The 23,979-nt window shown below is 50.5% G+C and overlaps 1 protein-coding gene across 1 annotated transcript in view; it reads left to right on the forward strand.

Moving 5' to 3' along the window:
* Positions 1 to 20,010: 20,010 nt before the first annotated feature.
* Positions 20,011 to 23,979, forward strand: part of LOC121468942 (uncharacterized) — a 37,350-nt gene continuing 33,381 nt past the window's right edge. The window contains exons 1-6 of the mRNA XM_072920256.1: positions 20,011 to 20,154; positions 21,089 to 21,256; positions 21,441 to 21,589; positions 22,470 to 22,590; positions 23,166 to 23,303; positions 23,536 to 23,712. Of these exons, the coding sequence (XP_072776357.1) occupies positions 20,011 to 20,154; positions 21,089 to 21,256; positions 21,441 to 21,589; positions 22,470 to 22,590; positions 23,166 to 23,303; positions 23,536 to 23,712 (897 nt within the window). The remainder of the gene's footprint in view (positions 20,155 to 21,088; positions 21,257 to 21,440; positions 21,590 to 22,469; positions 22,591 to 23,165; positions 23,304 to 23,535; positions 23,713 to 23,979) is intronic.

Consider the following 23,979-nt stretch of genomic DNA (forward strand, 5'->3'; position numbering starts at 1 on the left):
GTACACACACACCCTCCTTCCACATGCCTGGACTACTAAGGCCCTCTCTTGGCAACTATGCAGAGTGGGGAAGATGGACTATGGGGTGAACAGAGGACATCTAAACAACAAATCACAATTACATAACTATAAGTCAATAAACTTTCCTTAACATACATATAATATTAATCTCTTAATTGCGAGAGCCAACTGTTGCATTAGCCATTTATAACAGAGTGAAGTGGCCTCAAGGCACTGTTTGTGCCACTCGAATTGTGCCACGCCCAAGTGCTGATGATGGTTGTGATAGTAAAAAGGTTTTAAAATCATGGGGATTTAGGGTTAAAAGAAAAATTAGGCTTAGTAGGCCCTGAAAAAAAAAAATACCCTAGGTACATGTAGGCCTTCTACTTTGCTAGAACTGCACCTGTGTAGCTAGTACATGATAAATGATATAACTGTTAGATATGATGATTGTGTAGTAATTAAATAGAATTACTGTTTAATCATAAGATAATCATGAGAAACTGTGGTCGGGGGCCTAAGAAAGATCACGAGAAACTCATGCTTGAATAAAGTCAATGTATACAATAGAACAATATAAGTTTAATAATTAATATGTAAGTTATATAACGATAGAATAGAAAATACGTTCAGCTCAAAAGCCATGTCGGAGTCAGATTTGGGTCTGTACCCCTGATTCCCAGAGCTCTCAGTAAAAGCACCTGCATATAATCATATCCCGTGATTATGTGTGTTCCTGAATGCTAACACTCTGTTCTATGGTCCTTATCAAGTCCCCCCTTTTCTTGAGACACAGTTCCGTATGGGAACTAGTTTCTGAATACCTATATTTCATTTTACAGCATAAGAAAACTTTGTTTTCTAATATGTTTTCTACAATGTCTTTTTCTGCAGTCTCGTTGGCTAAATGTTTCCCCAATTCCAGTTTGGTCTTAACCACTTGGTGTGCTCTGCAATGCCTGATGGCAACTTCCTCTGGTTTCTGGATACTTTCAAGTAAACCTAAGATTTGTTCTCCGTTTTTGATTGGAGCTTTGATATGTCAAAAAGTCTCTTTCTTTCCAGAAGTCCCATGTGCATGTACCACTCCAAAGGCGTATTCTGAATAAGTTCAAATGTAAACTCCTTTTCCTCTACTCAATTCCAAAGCTCAAGTGACTGAAATTAGTTCTACTTTCTGGGCTGAAACATCACAGGGGAGTGCCCCCAATTCGATTACATCGGCTTGTGGAGTCACTGCGTATCCAGATATTTGGATAGGAAGGTTAGGGGCTTGGTCCTCTGACAGACCAGCTGCTCCTGCTGCCTGCTCTGCCTTTGGCATCTGCTCTGCTGAGGGTATAGCAGCTGCAGCAGGATTTCCTGTGGGAAGAGGTGCCACTGCTGACATAGCCCTCGGACTCCAGGGGCCCGTGGCTGTGCCCTCCAGCACAGGGGTGTCACCCACAGCGGGGCACGAGGGGAAGGTGAAGGGCATTAGAAGGGAGAGAAACCAGCATCTAGGGACTATGTGAGGGAAATGACAATTTATTTCCTTTTCCTTGAATAACGAATTGCAGGAGCCCTGTTAGAGCTGCTGGTGGATTGGCCTCTTGCTGAGGCCCCTCCTCTTTTTGGGACACCATGTCCCCCCCGGGCAAGGGGCCGCTGTTCCAGCCAGGAGCAGAGGTGCTGTGCCTTCTGCCCGGGCACAGGGACCTGCTACTGTCACCACCTCTTGCCACAGGTCCTCCTGATACTGGTCCTGCCCTGCAGGGATGGGCACAGGTGGGGAGTGGCAGTGAAACCCAGGGCAGGGGCTTTAACATTGACTGCTCTCAATGAGTTGTCGAGAAATCAGTTTTCCTTTTTCTGCCAACCAAGGCTGTCAGTGTTTCTGTGTTTGTATTAATGAGAAGGGTTAGGGTTAGGGTAGAGTGTGGGTTTAGGGTTAGGTTAGGGTGTGGGTTTAGGCTTAGGGTTAGGTCAGAGTGTGGGTTTGTGGTTTAATGGAGAGCAAAGTGGTGTCTGAATTTTAATTTTTTCTGTCATGGTATTTTGTCTGTGAAAAGTCTGAAAATCAAGGCCATCTTTTTGGAATCTGCTATCTTTGCCCTTGATCGTAGCAGAGTGATCCTTCAGAACTAAGCAAAAGCATGAACTCTTATGGCCATTTTTTAGAGGGAGAAAAAACCAAGCCCAAACCTGTTTTCTGAATCCTCTGGAAAATCTGACTTATCCAAGAAAACATGATTAGGAATGTACTGATTTTCTGTTCTGTCATTCATTCAGACACCTGTGAAGTCAGATCAGTACTGCTCTCTTTAATGACTTATGACACAGCTGATTGCCATTCAATCTCTTGAAATCATGGCCTCAACTTTCAATGATATTTTGAATATGAGACTTTCCATTTCAGGGAGGAACAGTGTGCATTTGCACAGTTCCATTATGGGTGGGTTTTTTTCAACACACAGATTCTCTCATTTCCCATTCTTTAGCCTTAACCATTAAAGTAAACCATCTGCTTTGGAAATGCAACTCAGATGTAACTCTTTCTACTATTTTGCTTAACTTATTTTTAGAGGCTGAAAATATTCAGTTGTAATTTGCTTTATAGAATTCTTTGTCACTGTGGGACCAAAAAAGGTCACAGGAATTTCTCCCATCATAGATTTTAAAAAAATTTAAAATGTTATTATAAAGACTATTTATCAATATTTAATTTTTGCTTTCTGTGTAATTTTATTAAATCTGTACTTTAAAACAGGAATTACCTAGCAGGCTTTCAGCTCAATGACAGCAGTTGCTTTTCAGCAGGCTAATTTTCCTGTAGGACTAGACAAGGAAAGTAACTTAGGAAATTGATTTTTCCACATTGTTGCAGTGTAGGAATGGTATTCCCCAGTTTTGTGCTCACACTGATACAGCTCAGACCAGGTGTCACTCACTGACTTCCCCACCACTTTTCCTGTGGCAGGAGGATAGAAGAGCACAAGTAGGTAAAGATCACAGGTTGAGATAAGAACAATTTACTAGAAACAGCAGTGAAAAAATCCCTGTTTCCAAGGACACGTGGCCATTGTCACCAGCACAGAGCAGGACTGCTCAGACCCTTCAGCAGCTGTGTTGAGAGCGGAGGTGTCAGAGAGAGGGCGAGTGTTGTTCCAGTTTAGCTGGTTCTAGCACACGTTGTTCAAGAGGCTGATCCACACACTGAGTGGAGGTAATTATTTACAGTTCTGTGCAGAAATGGGGGGCTCAGGGACAAATTCACAAAGCCAGCACCCCAAGAAGTAGAGTGTCTTAGTATTTCTACATTTTAGCAAAGAAAGGAATTAGTGTTCATTGACTGCAAGTTCCCTAGTTCTCTTCATAATTAGCATTCTGTCTGCTGTTGGGTAATGATCCTCTCACTTCTCATGTTCATTAGTCTGCATGCTCAGTCTCTCCCTTCTTTTATGTCAATGGCTTCTGGAGCGCATGGCCATGGCCTGCCCCTGCTGGAATGGCCTTTTACCTCACAGGAGGTGATTCAGTGCAGTTTCTGCATTGGCTTTATCAGTTTGTACCTTTCCTTGGGGCTTCTGCCAAATGTCCTTGTGCCCCTAAATCTGCATTCTTTGTGCCCACCATCAGTGGTACATCCTTCTTCCCAAGCCTTGCTAACCTCCCCGGTGTCTGAGGTAGCTGAAGCCTGTCAAGCCCTGCACCCCAACAAGGCAATCCAGCCAAGAAGTAACCTGCCTTTCAAAGGCCTGGCCATCACTCGTTGGCTACTTCTTGTTTCATGGGAATAACCTCCCTTCTTGTTGATGGGCCTTGAAAGCCACAAAGGACAAACATCAAAGAACACATTTTCCTGACAAATATTTTGCATTTTGCAGATTCTTCAGCAGGACCAGTGTCTATGTAGGAGCCGGAGCACCCGAGGCAGAGCAGGATGGCGGAGCTGTGGGCCTGGGCACGATCCAGAGCGTTCCACAGGGCCCCAGTCTGCACTGCGTCCCGCAGGGCCCCCAAGAGCCCTGCCGTGCCCGTCAGGGTGACCCACAGGTCCCAGGACCAAGAGGTGAGGGGCAGGTGTCGGGCTCTGCGGGCTGCCAGCGGGTGGGGGCTTGGCCATGGTGTTGGTGTCAGGTTCTGCTGTGCTGGTGAGATTGTCACGGGAGACAAGCTTCATGCTGTTATGATCAACAAGTTTCAGTTTATTGGAGTCGATTACAGTTTCTTTATACAAGCACTAATTAGTTCATACATATTGCAGAAGCGAAGCTCAGGATTGGTTACCTTTCTATTAACACATATAACGAGACACCTGTATGCTCAGGGTTGTTAGGAGATATCTGTTTCTCAAGGTTGTTAGAAAACATCTGTTTCTCAAGGTTGTTAGGAGGTATCTGTCTCTCAAGGTTGTCAGGAGACATCTGTTTCTCAAGGGCGTAGTTTTCATGCTACAAGTCACGTATTCTCACACTCTCATCAACTTAACCCTTTCGTGTCCCTTGCTGCGCAGCCATTCTTCAGCTAAACTCTCAACACTGCTGACCCCGCGGGACCTGTTGGGCAGGGCTGGGGCCCCACTGGTGCTCCAAGGGCCCCTTTGGGGCAGCTGCCCGGGGGGAAGCCACTCACAGGGATGACACGGAAGAGGTGCCAGTGGAAGTGGGAAGTTCTCTGATGGATGTGTTTCTCAGAGATTGCACTGAGGAGGTTCCAGTGAAAGTCAGATGTTCTCAGTGCTGGGACACTCAGGAAATTCATGCTCTGGGCATGGCTCTTGGATAAAATGCATGGATTTCTCATTGTTCCATGTTTGCACTGCACTCACCGAACATGTCAGGATAAAGGAAACTCTCTAACAGTATTTATTAGTATTAGTATTTAGTATTTATGCTCAGCTGTGATGCATAGTGGAGAACTCCAGCCACATGCACACCGTTTTCAAAGCTTTTCCAAACAAAGAAATTTCAGCATTTTTAGCAAAAAAAAAAAAAAAAAAAAGAAAAAAAAAATTAATCTTCATTGGTTCTAAATTACATAATTTCTTCAATTAAGTATTATTCTATCTTCTCTTTGGCATTGATGTCTCCCTTCTCATGGTAATTAATTCACATCTTTCAGTCCATTTATCATAGCTTTTTAGATTTTATCTCAGACAATTTTGCCTACAGAATGTAGCAGTTGGATGGCAGTAGTTGTTTTCGTTAAAAAATGTACTTGATTTTTTAACCTCCCGCAGAATGTGATATATTCTGTATTAAATTATGAAATCAGACAAGCAACCCGAATTTTGTTATATCTGATTAACCTAGGATAAACTGCTTCCATTTCACAGCTGCAAAGAACTGCATCTAGAGCTGAGGACAAGAGAAAGGGCTTTCATGCCTGTTGAGACTCAAAATTCACCTTATGCAGAGAAATTCTTCTTGGAGCTGACTCCAAGATGTGCTTCCTTAGTACCAAATAAATCCCAGCATCAGGTCGTGTCCAAAATTCTTATATTTTTGTGAACCACTCTCACCTGGATTGTTAGCTGGACACTGGCCAGTTCAGTTGTACTCAGGCACTTGATTTCAAGGGCAGCCTGTGCCTATAAATTCCGGCAACTGGGAAAGGATGACTTGCTACTTGAACGCTTGGCTGCGTTAGAGGCCAAGTGAGGGTTGCTCTCTCAGGGCAGTTTTGTAGCCGGCTGCTTGCAGAGGGAGAACTGTGTCAAAGCAGCCCTTTCTAGTGATGTGACAGCAAACCTTTGCAAATACAGCTCTTGTTTAAAACAAAGGGCCTAGTTAATCAGCAGTGATGGAGAGCAGGCTGAAGTTTTTACAGAAAATATCTTTTTCCTTTTAGCCAAATGCCAGCAAGGCATCACCCAATGGAAGTGTGCAGAATGTCAACTTGTATAACCCAGCTGGAGGTATGATTGTTTTTCACATTTTGCTCAGTGTCGGTAAGATTTTCAACTTGGTCATTCATTTTTGCAGCATACTCTTGGGACAGGGGATCTCTTGTGTTCAGAAATCTCGACTGGAGGTGGTATGCCCTCAGGTCAACCTTGCAGTCTCTTGTCACTGCATTTAGCCACTGGCTTGTTTTCCCCTGAGAAAACCTGCTAGTCCTTCCTTGTTTGCATACTGGTTGATGGGATGGACTTGGACTACTCCATGCACCTAAATTCACTGCCTTGGTAGCTAAGGTTTTGCTTTTGGAGTATCTAGGCACTGTCATTATCCTTTAAATTTAATTGGGAAAACCTATGCAACCTTGAAAAGTTGCATAGAGAATTTCATAAGGTCAGCTTGGGAAAGTTTGCTTGATTTAATTTTTTCTCTTGGTCGTTAATAAGTGAGTGTTGCCGCAACATTGTGTTGGGTTCTTTTCAAGGCAATTGAAAGGAAGATATTGACGTCATCTTCCCCACAGATTCCATCATTTCCCACAAAGCACAAGGTGCTTAGGTGATGTCATTTGTTATGAATCTGTTCTCAATGCTGTTTCCCCAAGGAGCCTGGTTCCAGGCAGACTCGAGGTGCACATTCCCCTTACAGGCACTCAGTGGTGCTGCCTGCAGCAGTGAGCTGAGCCAGGTACAGCCAGCTGCCCTGAGGAAAGCAGGCTCTCACCTGGCTGTGGCTGCAGTCACCTGCCTGCAGGGACTTCCCTGCCACTGCAGGTGCAGCTCTTGCTCTGCCTTAGCCTACTGCAGAGCATTTTAAACTAGTGCCATGGTGGCTTTTTGCAGAGACAAAACTAAACTTCACATTTCTCATTGGGGACATGCTGTTTCACATGTGAATGATGATTTGTGTGATTCTTGGTGGTGGTCTACACAGACCCTAAGGGAATATTTAGCATTCAGTAACTGGGGTGTGAGGACTGGCAGTAGTGAGACAATTGTGGAACTTGGTGCCGCTTTGGCTTTAGTCTGGCACAGAGAAACTCAGGTGAGACAGGTCTGGTTGCTGCTAGGGTACAGGGTGCCTTTGCAACATGCTCCATGCTGTACCAGTTAGGGACTGGGCTTTGTCACAGAATCAGAGAATCAGAATCAGACTTGGAAGGGATCCACAAGGATATGCAAGTGCAGCTCTGTCCCCAAGAATCCCACCAGGTGCCTGTGGAACTTGTCCAAATGTTTTCTGAGCTCTAGTGGACTTGGTACCATGAGCAGTCTTGTGGGGAGCCTGTCCCAATGCCTGATCACCCTCTGGGTGAAGAACTCTTACCTAATTTCAATCTTAATGCTTGCTTATGGCTTCAGGTAATTTTTGTTAGAAGTCATTCAGGGGTATGGTTTTAGGAGGTGTTTTGTTTGAATGCTGTGGGAAGTTTCTCTATCCACATTGGATTGAACTCCTCAAAACATTAGCGGTGTCTTCACTCGACAACTGGCATGTTTACAGTGCTCTAAATAATTGAAGTGTGTGATGTTTGTGCAATTAGGTTTGCAGACAAATATCAGAGAGGCATGGTCCAAGAAACAGGAAGTGGAGAAAGGCATTAAAAATTTGACCTACATTGAAAGACTGAAGGAGCGTGTCAAGAAAGGTCAGTCTCTGTGTGTGGGATGGAAGAGACAAAGCTCCCAGATTTCTCACCAATATGCATCAAGTCTCCATCAGCCACTAAGCACGAGTTCCTGGTTTCAAACACTGCTTGCTGTGTCATCTCCCCTCCCTTGACCTGCTGGCCACATCTCACCTGATGCAGCCCAGGACACGGTTGCCTTTCTGGGCTGCCAGCACACATTGCCAGCTCATGCCCAGCCTCTCATCCACCAGCACCCCCAAGTCCTCCCCACCTTCATCCCAGGCTCCTCATCCCATCCCAGCATCCATGCCCAGCTGGGATAGGGCATGTCCCAACCCCAAAGATGCAGCTCTTTGCACTTGGCCTTGTTGAATCTGATGAGGTTCCCAGGGCCCTACTTGCCAAGGTTCTCCATGTCCCTCTGGATGGCATCCCAGACCTCTGGTGTTGTCAAACTTGCCAAAGAAGCATTTAATCCCCCTGTCCATATCATTCTTGACATAGCTTAGTGCTTGAGCTTACAAACTGGAGAAATACAAAAACCACCATGCATATAAAGAGTTTTCCATAAATACCTCCCCTCCAGTATCACTCCTTAACACGGTATTTTTAATGACTGTTTCTTCCTAATGCTTTACTGTCTGGATTTGTACTGATCTATAAATTCTGAACAAATAGAGTTTCCACAGTCTCGGTACATCCTTTTGCATCAACTACCTTGATTCCTCCCACTCCCCGTTTGACAATTAATTTTCTGTTTTTTCTTTACTGAAGTGAAAATACCAGAGCTCAGGAGAGCCCCACACAGCTCTCCAGATCTTGTGCCTGACAGGAAGAGAACGATGCCCATGAACCCTGCAAAATACATCCGGAGACTTTTCAGTGCTGTTTCTCAACGACCCATCAGAGACAGGGTAATTCATTTACTGGCTCTGAAGAATTACAAGAAGTCAGAGCTACTTACCTGCTTAGAGAGAGAGGGAGTTGTGGAAAAGGACAAGGAGTCCCTTGGAAAGATCCTTCAGGAGGTGAGATCCTGGGGCTGCTGCCAGCAATGCTAACTCTTAGCAGTCTTACTTCAGGGTTTCAATTAGAAACTAATGAGAAGCTTAGGAAATGCCCTTTGCATTTTCCCATCAACTTTACTCAGTTTCCACCCAACTGCAAGTCCATGTGACAAAAAGAAACCTTCAAAACTTTGGAGGCCTTGTTGTTGTTCTTCTAGAATAGCTGGCAATGATAAATTCTTTGTAATGTTGTTGCTTCTCATGCCTTATTTTAATCCTCCCTCTTTTCCTTGCACTGGTAAACTGCTTCATGAAGTAACTTCACAGGGTGAAACTCTCAACTGGGTGAAACACTTAGCTGAGGTCCTTAAAATACCCTGGGACAAGTTTCAGAGGAGAGAATTTTGGTGGCTGCATAGGGCACTATTTCATTTGAAGGGACTTGGTGGCCTCTCAATGGTATTTGCTTCTACTGTGGGGATTGCCTTCCAGGGAAGGGTGTTCCAGGCAAATCCTACATGATAAAGATGGTGGCCCAACTTTGAACACAGAGTTGCTTTGCTGTTGTGTGGATTGAGTCGTCGACTTCCTTGGCACCTATTATTTCTCATAATTTTCCAGTTGTCCTTTTAGCACCACTGGTATTTCTTTATTACAGCCATGCATACGATTCACATCTGTCGGAATCTGTGGGTATTGGTGATTCCGAGATTGTAGAAAGTCTCTGTCTTTCTGCCCCGTTGCCAAAGAAGAAGCCATAATTCGTCTGTGCTGGTTTCAAGGTTGTTTATTCTGTTTATCTCTAACATGTTCTGCTGCCCTGCCGCAGCTCTGTCCTGCAGGGCAGCGTGTGGGGCTCTGCCCTCAGTGGGATGGTACAAACATTAAATACCAGAAACTACCTGTGCTGGATTTACAATAACGTGCCAATATCTGTCACCTACGTTGGACAGTGTGTCCCCAGCCTAAACCAACAGAAAATTGCCAACACTACAGTGAAACATGGAGGGCATGAAGAAGGAGGAAAAGGACAAGACACACCCAATTTCTCCATCTTGTCCCCTTTGAACCCCTAATCTAGAAACCTAAAATTTTACCTTTGCACCCGTGTCACACTTAATTATTACTCTTATCAAACACTCAAAGCTTGTAATTCATCCTGTAGGATTGAAAACTCCTCTCCATGGACAGAGATCAGAGACAGAGTCTCTGGGGGCTCTGTACAGGGGGGTTCCTGACCCCTGCCAGGGTCCCAGGCAATCCAGGGCAGCCAGAGGGAAGCCCTGGATTCCCACACACATGGACTGAAGGATGCAGTGGCTGTTTCCTTCCTTTTTCAATATTCCCCATCAATGTAGGCTGTTGCTGAATTATGCAAGCATTACCATATCAAGTAGCAATATTTCCTTTATAGCTACGAAACAGGTGATGATAAGATTTCAAAGCTCAGCTCCTTAGAGGGTAAGAGATGAAAAAAATGTCTCCTTTCTGTTTGTTCTTGTTAATGTTTAAGGAGATTTTGAAGGAGTATTTTCTTGTTTGCAGTGTGAACTGCCTGGAGATACTGGTTTGCATTCTGAAAGGGCTGTGTGAACAGCACTACATCCTGAAAACTGTTATTTACATTTCTCTTAACTTCATAGGGAGATGGTGTTGTTTTTTGCTATGCATGAAAAACCAGTAGGGAGAACTTGCTGAGCTCTTCTATTCACAACCTTCCTTCTCTTCCAACACAGCCTGAGTTCTGCTTTTAAAAAGTGAATTCCTGATTCTGGGCATCTTTGTTCCTTTTAAGCTGTTGAAGTGTAGCTCTAGGTAGGTTATCTCCTAGAAGTGTTCCATAGGAAGCTGCAGTTTCCTCTGAGCAGACACTTGAGAAAGAAAAGCAGTTCTGTTTGCAGAGACAAATGCCAACATCCTGTGGTGCTTCATGGGATGATGAAAACGTGCCCCGTTACGGGTCCAGGCTGTGTTCTGCCATGGCAATGTAGCTGGGTGAATCAAGAGGGCAGCATGTGTCCTCCTGAGAGTGGAAAAATATGGACTTGCTCATGGGGATGATGTTCTTCAGGTCCTACTCCAAAAAAAAAAAGGAAAACAGAAAGGAAAATCCTGGTCTCTCCATGTATTTCAAATGGTGAAGTTCTGGCATAGTGTACCTTGATTCTCAAAGCTGCCTTAAAGACCAAAAAACCTGGATCCCTGGTGCAGGGAGAGGTTTTCATAGCCTCCATTTCCTCCATGCTTGCAGCAGTTTGGCATTTACTTACATCCAAATTTCTACAGCCCAAATGGACCACACCTGTTTAATATTGTTGCCTCTTACATGACAGCTGCTTTGTTCTTTACATCAAACAAAAGTCCTGGAAAACTGGTGCATGATTTTCTTTTCAGCTTTGCTTTAGCTCTGTACTACCAGTTTTACATCTGTAGTCTGCCTTTAGGTGCAATGAATATTGATGTTTTAAATGTCTGCCCCTAGGTAGCCAACCTGGATGCAAATGAGAATTCTTTCAGTCTGAAGGAACATTTCTTCAAAGACATTTGGGTTGATTGGCCTGGCTACAGTGAAAGAGATAGAAAGACATTGGAGGTGACCCTTTTTCAGTAAGTTCAGCCAGGACAACAACCATTTCAAAAAAACCCTCTAGGAAGTGAAGGTCTGTTTTTGCTGTGAGGAAAGAACAAGGACTGTTGATATTTTTGCCTTGTAACCTGAAATGCTGGACCATCCTTACAGAAAAACAGCTCCATCTCCAAATGCCACCAGCACCAGCCAGTAACTGTCTCTGGGACCTTCTGAAAGAAACACTCCACCGAGAACTGCTCAGGTATTTTGTGAATTTTTAAACATTCTCTACCATATATGATGTTTTATCCCACTTGCTCTTGGTGTCCAAGCTGTGGTATGAAGCACTAGTGTTGTCTGTACATCATATAAACCTGAAGTGTGTACTTCTAATGGGATTCCTGTATACTTTTCAAGATGGTTACAATGTCAAAGCCCGCAACAAGCTTGCACCCGTGATTTGTTTGTCATGGTGCATAGGAAACTCTGCTAAGGACAAGATGTGGACATGGTTTTGGTGCCTAGCTGTGTCTGTGCAGGGTTCTTGATGATATGGCAGCTCTAGTACCTAAATCATGCATGGTAATGCCAGTGCCACTGTTTGAAGAGAAATCTTAGGGAAGTCTAGCATAAGGACAAATTCCAGTACTGAGGCGTTTGTAGGAAGCTTGTTTTTCTGTCCTAAGCAGCATTTAGGCTCCCATTTTGATTCAGGCTATCCCATGTGTGAGGAGGGGACTTGGAATCATTAGGGAATACCTTGGACTTGTCAGGCTTAAAATCAAGAGATGGCCAATACAAGAGGGCAAGGAAAAAGTTTTGAAAGAATCTTGGAAAACCCTGCATGAAAGACATATTTTCTATACCTTAAAGAATTCTCTTTAAACAGCCCTGGTTTTCCCTAGCTCTTTTCCCAGCCAGAGCAGGAAGTGCTGCAGGGCCCAGCATCCTCTTATGTCCTACCTCCGTGCCTACAGCACTTCTGTCAGCAGGCTGGCACAGAGCTGTGTCTGGCAGTCCTGCTCTGAGCTGCTGATGGTGGGAGCAGTGTGTGCTTGGTAGGGAAGAGGCTGTGATCCAGGGTTTCCTCTGGAGAGCAGCAGGAATGAGACCTGCAGCCAGACTGGGGCTTCTCTCTGTTGTTATCATCTCTGCACTGGACACGCTGTGATCAGCACCACACCGGCGGCTTCTTGGGGCCGCTTTAGTGAATGGTGTGGCTGTGTGACAGCAAGAGTAGAGTGTGTTCCTGGTGTGTCTAAGCAGAAATAGGGAGCAAGATAAAACCAACCTGAGCTCCTCATTTTGGGGAAGCCTTTGATAGAGGTGCTGAAGGGAATGTCTTTCTCCCAAAGCCATTTAGCTACAGAGTTGGAGGAGGACTTGCTGAATACTCAGGTGAGAAAGTAGGAATGAAATAGAGAACATATTGAGCTGCAGCACCTCCTTGTATGACAGGCCGTTTTAGGTAAGAAAGGTGTGTGTTCATCCATTGCCATGTCAGTCGTGCTGCTTTTTCAGAGCAAACCTCATTGGCATCATCTTTGCAGAAACGGCCTCTGGCTTCTGCCTTTATCCATCCTGTGATGACAAAGAAGCAGAGGATTGACCAAGAGCCCCATGATATCCATCCAGCAGCTGGTGGCCGCTCTCCTTCTTCCTTGGACCTGCCTTCCACATCCTCCTCAACTTTGAACCTGGCTCCAAGTGTCAGCTCCATTTCCACCTCCACCCGTCAGCTACAAGAGAAAGATAAAATTCGGACTCCATCTGGAATTCCAGCGCCTGTCAGGGTGCAGGGGAAGATTCCCAGCTCCAAAGGTGAGGAAACAGAGTTAGACGGTGAAAAAATCCCATCCTTTGGATTTCGATAAAATGCTTGCCATGAGCAAAGCCAAAGAGATGAGCAGAGAGTGAGGACCCAAGCAGAAAAGGAGTCACACAATCCAAGTGCAAAGGGTATTAAACTGATGGACCACTTTTAGATATGCCTCCATTTCATTTTTTACTGGATATCCGTATGGTTTTTTAGTCATATCTAGCCTCCCATCCACTGGCACCTCCAAGTCCTCCTCACCTTCATCCCCAAGCCTGTCTTGGTGTCAGGGAATGTCCCAAACCCAAAGGTGCAGCCCTTTGCACTTGGCCTTGTTGAATCTGATGAGGTTCCAAAGGCCCCACTTCTTGGTCCTTCCAGATGGCATCCCATGCCTCTGGTTTTGGCAAACTTGCTGAGGGTGCACCTAATCCATTCTAGAGGATGCACTTGCTGAGGGTGCACTTAGTGTCATTCTAGAGATAGCTGAATGCTTGAGCTTACAAACTGGGGAAATCATATAAAAGTAAAATGCATAAAAATAATTTTTCCTAAAAATTTCCCATCCAGCATCACTCCTTTACCAGCTTTTAATGACTTTTTAATGCTTTACTCTTTGGATGCTTGGAGATCTGTAAATGACAGACAAATAGAGGCTCAAAAGTCTTGGTACATCCTTTTGAATCAGTTTCCTTGCCTTCTCCAAACCTCCAATTTGAACTATTTGTTTCTGGTTTTCCCTCTCTTATGAGCAAAAGCAGTGGTCAGAGGAGCCCAGCAAAGCAATTCAGGTCCTGTGCCTGAGAAGAAGAGGATGATGTCTGTGAGACTTGCAGACATTGACTGGAGCGGTTGCATTGCTGTTTACGGCCGACCCTACAGGGACAGGGTGATTCATTTACTTGCTCTGAGGGATTACAAGGAGCCAGAGTTACTTGCTCGGCTGCAGAGAGATGGAGTCAGGCAAAAGGACAAGGATTCCCTTGGAAAAATCCTTCAGGAGGTGAGATCGTGGAGCTTGTACCAGCACTTCTTCCATCATGCTACTCTGCCATTCATAATTTTACTACTTCCACACTGTCATGGTTTGACACTGGCACAATGCCAGTGCCCCTCATGAAAATGCAATTTCTCAACTGAATGCTGTGAAATGCGATCGAGAACAGAGCAAAGCAGGACCAAGCTTAATAACAAGAAAAAAAACTTTATTAAACTACTACCACTATGCTACTATAAAAGAGGGGGGAAAAATAGAAGAAAGAAAACACACACAATTCAAAATTAAAACCTTCCAAAGCATTCCTCTTCCCACCACCCAACTCCAACAAACCACAGTGAGACACAATCTGGACCCCAATCAGGTTTCCACTCTCCAGATAATCAACACCCAGTCCATCTGCAGGGAGAGAGGAGTCTCTCCCTTGTGCCACAGACCCCCCCAGGAAACACAGCTGCCACATCCTGTGCTTCCATGTCACCACATGGCACCGCCCGTAGGAAAAAAAGTTTGCTAGTGGTGACCCTCTCCTTTCTATGCACAGTGCTCTCACCACCAATGCATGGATGGACAGACTGCTTTTAGGATTTTTCCTTTCAAGGATGCCCTGCCAAGAGGGGAAAAAACAACAGTTCAGTTTTTTATTTTTGGGACCACAGTTCCCCCCATTTCCCCCTGGGGCTGAGGGTCCAAGAACAGAGATCTTCTCTTCTTCTCTGAAGACAGGGGACACCACCACAAACCTCCCTAACTTTTCTTTGTTCGCTCAACTTCTGTCTTTTCCCAGCTGAAGCATGGTCTCTTTGGCTCACCAGCATCCTCCTAAAATACAGTCTCTCTTGGAGGAGAAGATCAGTTCAGTCTGTGGCTACCAAGAAAAAGTCCAGCCAAAAGCCACTCCATCATCTCCTCCCACCTAAAATTTCTCCTTCCAACATCCCAGGGTCCAAGCTGTCTCTCTTCCTCTCTTTCAAACCGAGGAGGAGAAAAATTTCACAAAGCTTTCATTTCTCAGGAAGGGTTAAAAGTCCCGACTCCCAGAGACGGCTCGCTGCCCAGGCTCCCGCTCCCACAGGCAGCTGGGCACCTTGCGGCCCCCCCCAGCTCTTCTTCCCCGCGGTGAACTGCTGGCAAAACCACCGCTGTCTCTTTCTCTCTCTCTCTCGAAAGAGAGACTCTGGAGGGAAATGGAGACATCCTAGATTTTCTCCACCCTTCCATCTGCAGGGGGTTCCCAGGCCCCTCCACCCTTTGGCCTACCTCAGTCAGGCCACGGGCCTTCCCCTCCCCCGCCCAGCCACGGATGGGCAGGGGAGAGTCCTGCACTGCACGCTGACCGGAACCAAAGAGAGCGGGTTCTCCTGGGAATTCTGCTTTTAACCCCTCTGTGTTCTCAGAGGCGTGTCCACCTTCAATTGGTCAATATCCAAATTGACCTCTTTCTTTTCAGAAAATACATTTTCCGTGTCAAACAACGACAGCAGAGTACCAGGAGACTGTAAAGAGAGCAGCAGGACTCAATGTCACTGGAGCTCCAGGCTCACCTGATGCTGGCCACAGCTGTGCCTGCTGCAAGCTCCCATAGCTGCTGCCTTCCCCCTCCCTGTTGACAGCTCTGTCCCTCCAGCCCTCAGACCCTGCCCATCACCTTCTTTTTCCCCCCATCTCATCCCTTCCCTTTCCCTTCCATTAATAAAGAGTTTGGTTTCTCCCCCTTACCTGCATCTCTGTGGAGCTGAAGCGGCACAAATCCCGGGCCCTGGGACACACAGGCCCCTGCTGCTGTTCTCTTCCACGCCGTGTTCAGTGCACACACACAGAGGAACGAGGGCAGATCAGGCTGGAGAGGTGCCTGTGCTGAAGGTGCAGTTCCACAACCCTGTGGAGTTGTAGATCTTGCTGAGCAGCCTGGAGCCCCTGGAATTTGGAAGAGCCAAGCTGAGTATGCTCTGAAGGCAGCTGTGAGGGATTCCATGGCAAGCTTCCACAGAGGGCAAAGGAGCTTGGAATGCTGGAAGTTTTCAGGAATAGCTTCCTGAAAGCTCAGCTGTGCTCCATCCCTGCACAGGATCAGGGAGAGGGCCGAACCAGCGACCATCCGGGCTTAGCAGGGAGCTTTGGGTGTGCCTGAGGGCAAAGGAAGCAGCAGCGCGGTGCCCGAGACTGGGACACACGACCCTGCCAGTGCCCGGAGCGCTGTCAGGCAGTGCCGGGATCCCGGCTGTGGTTCTGGTCCCCACAAGTGAGGAATTGCAGCCCCAGGCTCAGAGCCAGTCAGAAAGCCAAGCCAGTGAGAGCAGAGGGAGGGCACCCTTCCAGTCTCTCTTGGGCATGGCCGCAAAACAGCCCCTGCTGCTTCTTCCTCCGCCTGTGTTTGGGCTGTGCTGGTGGCAGAGGCAGCCAGGCTGTGCTCTGCCTTCCAGAGCCTGTTGGGAGCGGGCATGGAAAGCGCTGTGTGCACAGCAGAGAGGCCTGGAAGGTGCTGGCAAGAGCGTCCTGCGGGAGCAGGGCTCTGGGCTCTGGCTGGGAACAGCCTGGTCTTGGTGCCGTGGGCGCAGGCAGGAGTTGAGGCAGGTGAAGAGGCACTGAGCAGCTTGTGTTTGTAGAGGGCCTGGGGCTGCACGTCTGAGCCTCCACCTGGAAAGGCACTTGGGAATAGGAGCTGGAGCTGGAGTGCCTGTCCTGAAAGGACGTGAAGTCCTTCAGCCTTGCCAGCGTTTCCTAAGGGTGTGTTGGTGTTGAGCAGAAAAGCTGCACATTTGGGGAAATGCATTTGGAGGACAGGGGCTTGCTTCTCAAGGAAAGTGCTTCCCAGGGAGCTCCCAGTGAGGCAGGTGCAAGTGCCCCCCTTTGGCTCTCTGTTCTCCTTTCAGTCCTTGAGGCCCGCTGCACTTGGCAGAGGGGCAGGGCAAGGGAGAAGGCTGTGAAGAGCAGGTTTGGCATCCACCTGGACCTGCAGGACCAACCCAAGCACCTGCAGCAGCGTGTGTTACCCCCCCTTTGGACAGAGGGGTGAGCAGAACCATCTCTGTCCATCTGTGAGCCCTAAAGCTCTCTGTGGGAGCTGTGAATTAAAAGGCCATTACACACTCACTTTTCACATCTTCCCTGTCTGCTGTGTTTCAGCTCTTGGCAAGATGCATTTGCCTCCTGCTTGCTGGGAGCTGCTGTGGCCCAGGGCCAGCACAGACTGGGCTGGGTGGGCCAGGCAGCGTGGTGGAGAGTCTTGGCTGATCTTGGTGTGTGCCTGGCCTCAGAAAAGGCTTGGAAGGTTTGCCTGCCGAGGTGTCCTGCTTCTTGGCTCTCCCTGTGCATCTTGGAGAGCACAAGGGAGGCATTTCTGGCAGCTGGGCATCAGCAGGCCTTCAAATGGGGGCGTGTTGTGGAGCGAGCCCAGCTGAGATACCCTGAGAGGAGCCCAGGGCTCCTTGCTCCTCTCTGCTGGCCCGTGAGCGTCTGTCTGCTCTCGGGATGGCCCTGGCTGTGTCACGGGTGCTGCGTGGACACGAGACAGCCGCTCCTGTCCCGCTGGGTCCCAGCAGTGCCTGGCAGCCGTCCTGCATCCACGTCAGGATGCTGGCCAAGAGAGGCCCTGGAAGCTGAGGCAGCTGATTTGAAGCTTTTGCAGGTGCCTACAGGTCAAGGCCAACAGTGTTCCCTCAGGATACAGCATTCCTGAGGGGCTTCCCCAGAGCTGCCTGATGCCACCCACTCCTTGTGGCACCAGTTGCTTTCCTGTGGAAGGTTCTACCTTCCCCAAGAGCACAGAAGGAGCTGGAGAAAGACCTGGCCAGGCTGCTCTTGATCCTTTACCAGCAGCCCTGGGTGAGCAGAGTAGTCCCAGCTGAGTGCAGATGTGCCAATGGAACAGCCATGCACATGAAGGCTCAGAGGGAAGGGTGATCCAGGATCCATAGGCCTGGCAGCCTGAGCTTGCTGCTGGGGAAGGCCTTGGAGCAGATCCTCCTGAGTGCCATCCCACAGCACGTGCAGGGAACCAGGGGGTCTGCTGGAGGGAGGGAAACTCTGCGGAGGGACAGGGACAGCTGAGGGTCCTGGCGGGAAGTTGAGGGCTTCTTTGTGGTGTTTGCAGGGTGTTGGTGTTGGAAGTATGCTGGGGAAGGAGTTGTCTGGGAGGTGAGAGGTCTGGGCTGGAATTTGAGTCTGTTTTAAGGCAGCATCTGTCGTTTGGCACAGCCTTGCTCATGGGTCTCAGAAAGAATATCCGTGACTGTTTGTGTTCATGGTCCTGATTGTGCTGCAAGGAACAAGAGGGGAGAGCTGCACTTTATTGGCCACTTAGATCTCTATACCGGGGCAGGGTTAACCATTTTGCCATCTACTCATTGTTGCCAGCAGTTGCTCCAGGTGCTCCTGCCAACAGCCCCTGCAGGCAGGAGCACAGCCCCCAGTGCACGTGGGTTTGGCTCCCTCTGGCACAGAAGCCCCCCAGGGTCACAGGTCTCTGGGGCAGGAGACGGGCACCAGCGCTGCCAGGGCTCGGGGCTGGCAGGTCTGCCTGGGTGGGGACTCTGCCACAGCTGCTGGTGTCAGCGCTCCCCGGGCCCCAGGGCTCAGAGCAGCATTCGTGCCCTGGCCCACAGTTCCTTGTGTGTGCCACACCCGCGGGTTTAGGGTGGCCACGGGCTGGGATGCGTCCCGAGGAGGCTGTGGCAGCTTCCATGGAAGGTTCTGTGCCCTTCCCAGCGCAGCTGTGTCGGCAACCCTGGGAGCTCCTTCTGCTGCCCTGAGCCCGCAGAGCAGGGCAGCGTTTGCTGATGGTCTGAGCCGTTCCTAAAGATCCTGTCGGGCTGTCTCAGACACTTGGGGCAAGGCATTCCTTCCAACCTGGGCCACTTTGGCTGGGCAGGGGGTGGCCCCAGGGCAGGTGGCAGTGTGTGCAAGGCCCCTTTGTGACATGGTGCAGCATGGTTACTATGGCATAGAACGGGACAGGATGGCCTTTGTGACACGTGCTGACATAGGAGCTGGCACTAACCAGAGCACGCCACTCTGCTCAGAGCAGGCGACCGGACAGGACGGGACAGAGCGGTGCCGTGAGGAGCCCCCGCACAGCGCGCTCGTTCGTGCCTGACCCGGAGCTTTTCCGAGGCTTTACTCCTACAGGTGACCTCGTGGCAAGACCACAGGACTTGGCAGCCCGTGGCCTTCCCGAGGCTTCTCTTTTGCAGGTGCCCTTGAGGACTTGTTCACTTGGAGCTTTCCCAGGCCATCTCTCTTTCAGGTGCCCTCGAGGCCAGACTCTGGCATGGCAGGCAGATTTCTCGGCTTGTTCAGAGTGTTCAGGGGAAAAAAAAAGAAAAGCCCTGAAGCTGCTCCACCACAACAGCGTGAAAACCTGGAGCAGTTCCAGCCACCGGAGGACGGTGAGTGGCAGAGCTGGGCCACAGGGCTGATGCCTGCAGCCAGCTTAGCCCCACCCCACCATCCCATCCCATCCCATCCCATCCCATCCCATCCCATCCCATCCCATCCCATCCCATCCCATCCCATCCCATCCCATCCCATCCCATCCCATCCCATCCCATCCCATCCCATCCCCTGGGGCCATGCCTGTGGACAGGATGGAATAGGGGCCGGGCAGACACCCCGCAGTGGCCGTGCTCCATCCCCTGGGGCATCCCGGGGCTGTCCCTGCCTGGGCAGCGCAGGGCTGGGCTGTGTTCTCCGGCCTCTCCCGCAGCCCCTCAGCCCTGGCTGCGCTCGCTCTTTGCCAGATGCAGCCCTGGACCGCACACAAGAGAAGAAACCTGCCCGTGGCCGCTTCCGCAAAACTCTGAAGGTGCCTGCAGCCATCCCCACCTGGGCTGGGCCTGCTGTCACTGCTCAGCCCAGCAGCACGCCTGGAGCACTCCATGGAACATCCCTGGCTTTCATTTCCTTTGTTCTCCTACAGACGTTCTGGAAGTTCCCGTGCATTCGACGTAGAAAGACCGGCAGCGCAGCAGCTGAGGGCCCGGCCGAGCCTGGCTCGGGGCTGACCGAGCTCCAGGCTGAGCCTGATGTCAGCCCAGATTTGCCTGAGCGCTCAGAGAACTCTGACACCTCAGTGACTGAAACTCGGACAAAGATTCTTCTCACATCAATGACTGAGGATGTGGACATCACAAACGCCAAAACCAGAGACACTCAGGGCATCGCAAATACTGACACCATGCCCTCTCCAACTCTGAGTCAGGAACTCATATTTGACTATTTCAAGGACCCTTGTGTTCCTTCTCAGCAGCAGGTAAGCAGCCTGGGGCAAGGCCTGGAGGCCTCCCAGCATCGTGTGTCCCCTCAAGCCATTGTCTCTGGGCCCCCTCAGCCTTTGAGGCCAGCACAGTGTGGAAGAAGGGAAGCACTTCTTTGAAATAGCTGGGCAAGTTGTTCCCTGGACAATGTTCAATTTCTCCCCCATGCTTCCTCCAGGAGCATGAAAACCCGGAGCAGTTCCAGCCACTGCAGGACAGTGAGTGGCACAGCTGGGCCACAGGGCTGATGGCTGTGGCCAGCTTGGCCCCATCCCATCCCATCCCATCCCATCCCATCCCATCCCATCCCATCCCATCCCATCCCATCCCATCCCATCCCATCCCATCCCATCCCATCCCATCCCATCCCATCCCATCCCATCCCATCCCATCCCATCCCATCCCATCCCATCCCCTGGGGATGTGCCCATGGACAGGAGGGAAGAGGGGCCTGGACAGACATCCCGCAGTGGCCGTGCTCCATCCCCTGGGGCATCCCGGGGCTGTCCCTGCCTGGGGAGCACAGGGCTGGGCTGTGTTCTCTGGCCTCTCCCACAGCCCCTCAGCCCTGGCTGCGCTCGCTCTTTGCCAGATGCAGCCCTGGACCGCACACAAGAGAAGAAACCTGCCCGTGGCCGCTTCCGCAAAACTCTGAAGGTGCCTGCAGCCATCCCCACCTGGGCTGGGCCTGCTGTCACTGCTCAGCCCAGCAGCACGCCTGGAGCACTCCATGGAACACCCCTGGCTACCCTGTCCTTTGCTCTCCTGCAGATGTTCTGGAAGTTCCCCTGCATTCCACGTAGAAAGACCGGCAGCGCAGCAGCTGAGGGCCCGGCCGAGCCTGGCTCGGGGCTGACCGAGCTCCAGGCAGAGCCTGATGTCAGCCCAGAATCGACAGCCCACTCAGGGAACAATGCAATCCATTCTCAGAGGGTGACGGCTGTTCACATGGCAATGGCTGAGAGCGTGGCCATCACAAACACTGACACCAGAATGACTCAGGGCATCTCAAAGACTGGCACCATGCCCACTCCCACTGTGATTCATGCTCCCACTACGGATTTTCTCAAGGAGAGCGCTGTTCCTTCTCAGCAGCAGGTAAGCAGCCTGGGGCCAGGCCTGGAGGCCTCCCAGGATTGTGTGTTCCCTCAAGCCACAGTCACTGGGCCTCCTGATCCTTTGAGGCCAGCACAGTGTGGCGGGAAGGGAAGCACTTCTTAGGGGAAGCTGGGGAAGTTGTTCCCTTGGACAGCACTCCAAGTCTTCCCCGTGCTTCCTCCAGACGCCAGCCATTGTAAGGAACATTCACCAGCGTCTCATGTCCCAAGTCACTGTGGATATCTGGCTGCAGATTGACATTTTGAGGCTGGCTGAAGAACACCCTGCTGACCTGGTGCTGACCCTCCTGCGCTGTGCCCCAGCGTGTGACAGGTACGGGGCCCACGAGCCTTGAGAGCTCAGGGCTCAGCAGCCTTTAGGGCCCACGGCCCTGCACAGCCTGTGCAATGGGCTCTGCCAGACAGGCAGAGAGGCCCAGGAGCCTCGGGCCCCTCTGTTCCCTGAGCCTGCTGCCAGCGCTCCCCCCCTGCCCTTCAGGGCACAGGGGCTCTGTCACCTGGGCCCCCACGGGTGCACAGGGCATGGTGCTGTGACTGAGATGCCCCTGACACAGAGCTCTGATCCCACAGAGCCGCTGCAATGATGTGGAGAACCATAGGCTCATCGAGTCCCACAGTGGAAAAGGTGTTGCCAACGCTGCTCTGTGTGGTGGAGAACTGGCCTCTGCACAGCATGTGCACCTCTGATGGGGACAACAAGGAAGTCTTTGCCCTGGCTGTGAGTTTCTGGAACTGGCCTTTGCTCCCCCCCAGGTTGCCAGCAGCTCTCCATCCTCTCCATCCCTCAGTTGCTGGGCTGAAACCTGGGCTAGGGCCAGGCTCAGGGGGCACCAGGCCCGCTGCTCCCCCTGCGTCGGCTCTTGGGCCCTGCCCCATGGACACCTCGTCACTGAGCGCTGCCTTGGGCTGTTTTCTTGCAGGCAACTCTGGGTCTCTGGGTGATTCTCCAGGTGCCCAAGTGCCACGAGGCGATGAACCTTTATTCCTCCCACCTGTTTGTGGCTCTGCTCTTCCATCTCGTCATCACCACACAGCAGATACCATCAGAGGAAGTTGCTACATTCTGGAGAGCATGCTGGGAGGAACACCGCCTTCACTGCAAGCCCAACAGGTCCCAGTCCCCCTGTCCTTCCCGTGCCCTTGTGGCCAGTGCCAGTGCTCCCAGTGTGACCTGGGCTTTGCTCTGCACACAGGTTTGTAGTGCAGACCATGAAGGCTCTGCTCTGCCGACTGCAGTGGGACCATGTGGTGCTGGCTATGGAGCGCAAGCGTGGCTGGGACACGCTGCTGTGTGCTGAAACCCAGCACTATGCTGTGGGTCTGCTGGCCAGGTGAGACCCCCTTCTCCCCATGGTCCCCAATATTTGTACCCTGTGCCCAGGTGCCCCTCACAGTCCCTGCGGTCATGGGCCAGAGGGCCTTTTCACTGAGGGACAGCCAAGGAAACTGGAAAAGGCTTGGAGAGGAGGGTGCCCAGAAGGGGCCGCCTCACAAAACGCCCACATCCTCTCCAGGGATGCTGGGGAAAGACCCGAACTCTGTGAGTCACTCCTGGGAGGGGTTTGGCCTTCCCACCTCAGGGCCTTTTTCCCCCCTTGCCAGGGTGTTGTGCCATGTCTTGGACCCCTTCTGTTCCCGCATTGCATTCCGCCTGCTCCGGCCACAGAGCAGGGAAGAGCCGTGCTGGGATCTGCCCTTCCTGGCGTTCCTTGTGGAGGTGAGCCTGTTGGCCAGCGCTGCCTGCCTCAGCTGCCTCCCGGCTCTCTGCCCTCTCGCAGCCGCAGCTGCCTGGGACGGTGCCCACGCCCTGTGCTGCTGCCTGGGCCCGGCCCTGTGCGGTTCTGGGCTCCTGCCGGCCGGGTCCCCTGTCACTGCCCTGTGCCTTTCAGGTCCTCGGGGGCCTGGACTTGAGTGAATGCGGTGACAGCGTTCTGGAGATGATGTCAAGGTACCTGCGGAGCGAGTGCAGGGAGCGGCGTCGCCTGGCGCTCCGAGGCCTTGTGGTGCTCACCAAGGATCCCTCGATGGTGAGAAGGGGGCAGCAGCTGAAGCTGCGCTGGGCAAAGCAGCCCCTTGGGCTGGCAGGGCTTCAGGAGCTGAGGCAGCTGCTCCCAGCTCTCCTGCCTCACCTGCCCCAGTGCTTTGGGACAGGCCTTTGGCCTGTGGGCCCTGCAGCAGCAGGGTGGGCCTGCAGTGCCAGGGCGGTGTTGGCCGTGCAGCCATCCACGGCTCCCCAGCCCACCCTTGTGTTCTGCACAGGCCAGAAGAATGTACCCGCTGTCTCAAAGCCTTCTGGAGCTTCTGGGGGATGCAGATGGAGAGGTGGTCAGCATGAGCCTCCGTGTGTTCACAAATGTCCTCCAGCACAAAGACATCCTGGTATCCAGCACCACTGCCCCGAAGCTCGCTGAGGCACTCCTCCTGCTCTTTGACCATGTAAGGCTCTATGTCCACAGCCATGGGCACAGACTGCCCGCATACACTTTTCCCTTATGGATTTTCTGACATTGTCTCTGGTGAGCCTGGAATAATTGGTCTTAAAAGTCTTATCCTCTTCTTTTCTAAAGGACAGCAACTATGTGCTCTTGCTCTCTATTCAACTCTTTGACAAGATGATGAACTTGTTAGTGGATGAAGGAAAAAAGCCCGTGAAGAAGATTTTGTGTCAGAGCTTGCTCCCACTTTTCTTGCACTGCCATGAGG

This window comes from Taeniopygia guttata, chromosome 31 (assembly GCF_048771995.1).
Source record: "Taeniopygia guttata chromosome 31, bTaeGut7.mat, whole genome shotgun sequence".
In the NCBI taxonomy this organism is placed as follows: Eukaryota; Metazoa; Chordata; class Aves; order Passeriformes; family Estrildidae; genus Taeniopygia; species Taeniopygia guttata.